Source organism: Lactuca saligna, chromosome 2, assembly GCF_052625555.1.
Source record: "Lactuca saligna cultivar CGN05327 chromosome 2, ASM5262555v1, whole genome shotgun sequence".
Classification (NCBI taxonomy): Eukaryota; Viridiplantae; Streptophyta; class Magnoliopsida; order Asterales; family Asteraceae; genus Lactuca; species Lactuca saligna.
Window position 1 is genome coordinate 183,505,613 of NC_136418.1, and position 6,890 is coordinate 183,512,502.

Consider the following 6,890-nt stretch of genomic DNA (forward strand, 5'->3'; position numbering starts at 1 on the left):
TTACAATGGATCTTTGCGGTTTGAACGGTTGTGGCGTTACTGATGAAATTACTCATTTACCCCCTTGTTTTTGCTTGGCTTTTATACTCTTCTATGAATTTACAATGTGTTTTGTTTGAGAAAATAATGTTAGAAAATACAAACCCTATGATACTACTTACGTCCGTAAAACATATTTACTATATTATATCATATGATCGAATAACCAAAAAAAATAAATTGTTTTACATGATTGTATAAATTATAAATGTGAATCTGATACACATAGTTTACAAGATTATTAAAATGCATGCATTGCATTTTTTTTTTAAGACCGACCTTTTTTATACCAATAAAACATAGTATTTATTTTGCTTTTAAATGTACATCATTTTCTTTTCAAATTCATTTTCATTTATTTTGTAAATTATAATAAGAATCATGATGTTTGCATTAAAAAAATGAAAAATAACATACTTCCATTTATATGTTTATCATTGCATCCTATTTTTCCACACTATAAGGTTTGAAGGACCACCACATCAACATTTCATTCTTTCATACAATTTTATTATTAAAATTTTATAATCCATTGAAATCTCCAAAATCCAATGGAATTTATTTAGGTGAAATAAGCAAGAACGTGTGCACTTTTTCATTTAATATCAAATTCGTTATATTTCAACTTGAAATCCCACTATATTTCTTAATCCACTCTTCCATTAAATATTCATTGTGAATGCTCTTACAAAAGTTTACTTTTGAACAAACAAAATCTACTCAATCAGTCATAAAGTAATTTTCAGTGGTATAATTGTGTAAATTTTCAATGTCAAAATTACACTGCCTTAATAGAAGAAAAAGAAAAGTATAATTAAGTAATAGAAAAGGTGAAAATAAGTTCCATAAAACACAAATAAATATAAGTAAAAAGCTATTTGTTGCATTTAGTGCTTAAAAACGGTTAGCTGTTAATCCATGCGGAATTACGGACCATACACCATACTTTTTCACAATTTTAATCTTTTTATATTATAAACCACCATTTTTACCATTTTATGTAAATAAAAAAAGGTACCATTTTAAACATTACAACTGTATCATTTCGTGGCATCTAATTAAAATCGTAAAAGAGGCAAGTTACATTTTTAGATAGCTTGTACCATTTTAAGGTCCATTACATGATTAAAAATATATGTTGCATAGATTGATAAGATAGTAGATGTATGTTGCTTTTTTCTGTTTCTTTTTCTGCACTCTTAAAAAAATAACAAGTAATACTATAGTATATATATAATATATTATATATGATTCACTAAGGCATTTAAGTAGCATTAACACCAAGCTTAACAGGTAGATTCAATTACTATATTATATGACTACTTTAACTCTAAGCTTTTCAAGGTGATCCATCAACAACCATTTTATCACCACATCCTAACCATTGCTACTCCACCCAACCCAATTACCAAAAATAAATCACAAAGCTTGCATCTCCAAATGAGCACCATGATCATGCCCATTAGCAGACTCTTTCTTCTCTCCATCGGTGTTCATCACTTGAACAGGTGGCGCATTCACAATGGTCATTGGCATGACAGCATCATCAGACAGCCGCCCCTTCATCTCCCTGTGTTCTTGACATAACGCGCACCAATGCATGCAACAGTGCACCAAACACGGATCACACGGTGAGTTCTGCAAATAAATAAATAAATAAAACAGTTATTTTTTCAGCAACCCCTGAGGTGGCCCACACTGCAGATACACAGTGGCCCAGTACATTAGGAAGTGTGAGCACAACCTTGAGATGGTATTTCTTTTGTAATGTTTGTCTGACAATTCCAGTGTATATACCACAGACCCACCAAGTGAAAAGCAATCCCTCACAAATGAGAACCGATGTTTGGGGTTCGATCCCATGAAATGCGGCTGTTGCTGCAGCAAGTGCCATGCCACCCTCAACGAAAACTGCATGACAAACACATGGTGTGGTCCAAGGCATGTCTTCTCTTAGCTTCTCATAGTTGCGTCCAAACAGAACACATGGGCAAAAAAGTCCTGTCCAGCCTGCATGCATACAAAACAAACATTATTGTCAAATTCTTGACTTGAGTATGTTTTAGGAATTGTGAATTCCATTTCCGGGATTGGAATGGAACTGAATTCCAATTCCGGCCAAATTCCATGGAAGAGAAATATGAATGCTGGTGGTATGATTCAAAGTGAAAAACTTACAGCTTTCAGTATCTTCAGCACAACCAAATATCCCAGTTGACCAAGGTTCAACAGCAGGAGGCTCGAAGCTCTCTGGTAAAGCCTGCCCACATTCATTGCATTTGCGAACATTCATCTGTAAATCAAAACAAAGAATGAAACAAGTTATATGCAAATATAATATTAAACAATAATCCACCTGCTCTTTGAAAATTCAATTATTACATTGTGTGTGTGTTTTTTTTTCCATTGGAACAATCGCACTATCGATGATCGATCTATTACAACAGAAGATCACACAAAAGTTATATAAGCACACAATCAACTGGTAGATTTGTATATCCAAGGATTAAAGTGCATTGTCCAAATGCAACTTGAATTCTGGTCCGCGCTGTGTGATAATTAGGGTTTTTATAAGCAAGTGAAGTCTACATCAACCAATGTCGTGACTCGTGATCATTTTACTATGTGTCAATTTCGTTAATAGATCGTTGAAATTCACAAAGCATGATGTCAATTGACTAAACCTATAGAACTATTAAATGGATCCATCAACCAGAGATGCGTACAAAAGACAAATTGCAATGAAACCTGAGGAACTTCAATTGGCTGATTGAGTTCTCCGGGATTGATATCGACCGGCGCTTGATCTTTGTTTAACTTCACATATCGCGATTGATTTTCGGCATCCGCCATCTGGTGCAATGCGCGGGCAAACTCCAAGTTAGTGAAAGCAAATTCGGATTATAAGCATATAATACACGGATGAGAGGAGGGTTAGTAGTCACCTGACTGTGTTCGATAATTACTGAAAATCAGAATCTGAGTTGAGAAATGTCGTCGATCTTCGGTAGGCGTAACTGAGAAGGGTTTAATGGATGGACTCCGAGAGAGACGGTGGAATAGGATTTGTGAAAGAAAAGTCCAAGGAAGCTCCAATCCTCTGTGGGTGGTAACAATCCAGTTTACTGTACGTATAATAATACTAAAAATGGCACGTTTCTAAATAAAATTAATTTTAAAATTCCATATATTTTTGTAAGGGATATTAAGTTTTTTTTTTCTTTTTTTTTGGAATAAACTTACTTTTTTATATTTTGTTTCTTTATACTTTTTTCTTTTTATTTACAAATTTTCATATTTTGTCTCTTTGTACTTTTTTTCTTTTTATTCACAAATTTTTATGTAACCTTTTAATTTTTTCTTTTCAATTTTTTTCAACTTTTTTGAAATTTTCTAAAATGAAATGGAACGTTGCTAAAACAAAAACAAAAAATAATTTTAAAATTCCATATATTTTTGTAAGAAAAATGTTATAAGGTAAAATGAAATGTTTTTTAGTTAATTTCAGATTTTGGATAAAATAAAAAAATGCACTCACATTTTCATGTTTTTTTTTCTTTTTATTTATTAACTAGAAATTCTTCCACCACCGTTTCGGGACTCATGTTGTGAGACTACTTATTTCCATTTTGCGGGGTCATAGTTTAAAATTGGGTCATAGTTTAAAATTTTCTTTGTTGCAAGGACAATTTTTTTAAACACATTGACCAAAGAGTATATTATTTAAACAAATAGACAATTTTTATAAATAAATAAATAAAAACAGCACATTTACATTTTCAGTATATTACTGGGAGAACTTTTGTAATTTATTCTCTATATAGCAACCAAACATGTCTAACATACGAAAATATTGATGCCAAAATTTTAAACTCAAACATAAAAAAAATGCACACATACATTTTCTACAAATTATGGAGATGATTTTTATAATTTATTTTTTATACAGGTACCAAACATATTAATATACGAAACTATTATTGTCAAAATCTAAGACATAAAAGGATACTATCCATAGACCACTTGTTTTTATTATATATAACTAGTAACCAAACCTTAGGCCTCGCCCAGGTTAGTTATTATTATTATTATTATTATTATTATTATTATTATTATTTTACAATAGAAAGTGACATGGACTAAACTTCCAAAATATGGAAAGTATTGTGGCTAAATTTTGAAAACCACAAAGTTTTATAATAAGGGGCTAAAAGTGTGAGAATCGAAAAGTTTAAATATCCAAGACAATGGAACTTTACTATTCCTTAAGCTTCTAAGAATTAATGGACTAAACTTGCTAAAATGTGAAAATATTTTTAAGACCACAAACTTTTGTAATAAGGAACCAAAAGTGTAAGAATGGAAAAGTTTAGTGGCAATTGTCAAAAACAAAGGAAGGCTAAATTTGTAATGCCATGTTCCGAATCGTTTTCTAATGTGGGGTGGTGATTGAAGATCGGGTATCATCCAGCTTAGGGCCTTTAAGGAAAATGGATTTAGACCCATTTGAGTGTAGATAATGTAATTTAGATGATTCGGGAGTTCGGTTTGTGTTTTAGAGCTAAGGGGTATTTCGGTAAAGTGTTAGTTCGGACTTTTATGGAAATTGGATTTTAGTTCAGGAAGTTTTAATGCAAGTATGAGTTGATAGAAACGTAGAGATTCTCATTACTTTTTGTGGATATAAGGATTGTCGGAAACAGACTTATAACGAAGAATTTATGGCCTCATAAGTTTGGTGGTTTTAGGGTTTAACCGAGTACGTGGGGCGTACACAAGTGTATGCATGACATACTAGTGAGAAGGCCAGTATGCGGGGCGTACATTGGGCGTACGCTGGGAGTATTAAGAAAAATGATCTTGCATACCTTATGGAGTACGCTGGGCATACCAGAAGTACGTAGGACGTACTCCAGTCAGACCCAACCCCTAATTTAGGGTCTTAGACCCTATTTAAGTTCCTTAACTCACCACCAAACCCTATTATCTTCATCCTTCATCCCTCTAAACCGTAGAATCGAAACCCTAACCCTCATTTGAGTGGTTTTTAAGCTTTGGGTGGTGTTTCACATTTTTTGGTGTTCATAGAAGAAGAAGGAACTTCTTGGAGAAGTGTGGAATTTCTTGAAGCTTTTGGATCCAGGCTTGTTGCATCTTAATCTACATTTTGGAGGTATAAAGTTTCTATCTTGATCACTCTAGGTGTTAGATCTAGTTTAAGGAATATTTTGGGTTCATTTTGGTCCATAGAGTCATCCTTGTTAGTATGAGCTACTCCAAGAGCTTAGAATGTTGGATATTGGCATTTGGGAGGTCCTTGTTCATAAAGATGTGATTTTGATGAATTATTTAAGTCTATACATGAGTTTAGATGTTTATTATGGATGTTGTTAAGGATTTGGTCCCTTTAAGCCATGTAATGGAGTAAAGTTGCAAACTTTATGTGTTAAGACATCTCATTAGGGTCATATATGAGCTTGGAAGTCATTGGCTTAACCATTAAGAGCTTAATATGGATTTTTGGTCCCTGATGAGTATGTCGGGGGTACGCAGTAAATATATTCAGCGTAATGAAGGGTTTGTGCATCAGTCGCTTGTACTCTGTGCTTCGAGGGTAAGTATGCGGGACGTACCATTCTGGTATGCGGGGCATACTCCCCAGCTTGTCATTTTGGGCTTTCTGAGGATTGGGTCTTATTGGGTCATTGGACTTCTGACTTTGGGAAATGGATGAACTTGGGGTTTTCTTGGAAGTAGGTCCATGATGGTTTTGGGGCCCAATCGGATTATGAGTCATAATGGGCTTTTGTTGCTTTTGATTTGGGCAGTGGGTTGCCATTTTGGGTTTTTTTGCATTTGGGTTGGACCTTGGTTACGAAACAAGTAAGAAAATGGTAATATGGTGTTTTACCCTTTAGGATGTTAGTTTATGGAGTGGGCATCGGATTTTGGGTTAATTATTGATTAAGATTGTATTTATTGTTAGTTGGCGCGGGGCCCAGTGATTATTTTGTATGTTATTACATGTGTTATACATGTATGTTGTTGTATGCTGGGCGGGGCCTATTATATGAATCTAGGTGGGGACCGTTTTGCTAGTCTGGGCGGGGCCTGTTATGCAAGTCTGGGCGAGAACTTTGTAGTTAAGCGTGACCGGGCGAGAGTAATTCAGGGATGGGTGACCCCCTGGGAAGCTTTCATGGCGGGAGCCAAAAAGGGCAATATTGTGATACGTGTCAGAGGGGGATGTTATAAATGGTATCAGAGTTGGGGCACGGGTCGATGTGTTCGACAGGGACGTTGAACCCTATAATGAGGAGAGAAGGTGGGTTGCACCTGATCCCACATCGATTGGGAAGGAGGACTAAGCATTCCTTATAAGGGGTATGGATACCTTCCCTATAACAACGCGTTTTAAAGCCGTGAGCATAGCAGATCCCATAAGAGCTCTGCAGTTAAGCGTAACCGAGCGAGAGGAGTTCAGGGATAGGTGACCCCCTAGGAAGTTTCCGCGCCAGGAGCCCAATGCGGACAATAGTGCGATACGTGCCAGAATGGGATGTTATAAATGGTATCAGAGCTAGGGCATGAGCCGATGTGTTCGACATGGACGTTGAACCCGATAATGGGGGGCGGGGGGGAGTGAAGGCTGGTTGCACTTGATCCCACATCAGCTAGGAAGGAGAACTAAGCATTCCTTATAAGGGATGTGGATACCTTCCCTATAACAACGCGTTTTAAAGCCGTGAGGGCAGCAGGTCCCATAAGAACTATGCAGTTAAGTGTGCCCGGGCGAGAGCAATTTAGGGATGTGTCATTGTTTCTTTAATATCTGATGTTTGAACACTTAA

The 6,890-nt window shown here is 35.5% G+C and overlaps 1 protein-coding gene across 2 annotated transcripts; it reads right to left on the reverse strand.

Annotated features, from left to right (window-relative positions):
* Positions 1 to 1,262: 1,262 nt before the first annotated feature.
* Positions 1,263 to 3,156, reverse strand: LOC145028477 (cell number regulator 6-like). Of its 2 annotated transcripts, XM_078977169.1 has the most exons (6): positions 2,985 to 3,156; positions 2,766 to 2,892; positions 2,422 to 2,474; positions 2,218 to 2,332; positions 1,784 to 2,049; positions 1,263 to 1,677 (listed from the first exon to the last, which is right to left on the reverse strand). In XM_078977169.1, the coding sequence occupies exons 2-6, from the start codon at positions 2,890 to 2,892 to the stop codon at positions 1,459 to 1,461; spliced, it is 780 nt and encodes a 259-aa protein (XP_078833295.1). In that variant the 5' UTR covers positions 2,985 to 3,156; the 3' UTR covers positions 1,263 to 1,458. The 2 variants fall into 2 exon arrangements, with proteins under 2 accessions (XP_078833295.1, XP_078833296.1); XM_078977170.1 differs by lacking the exon at positions 2,422 to 2,474 and having other exon boundaries at positions 2,788 to 2,892.
* Positions 3,157 to 6,890: the final 3,734 nt, after the last annotated feature.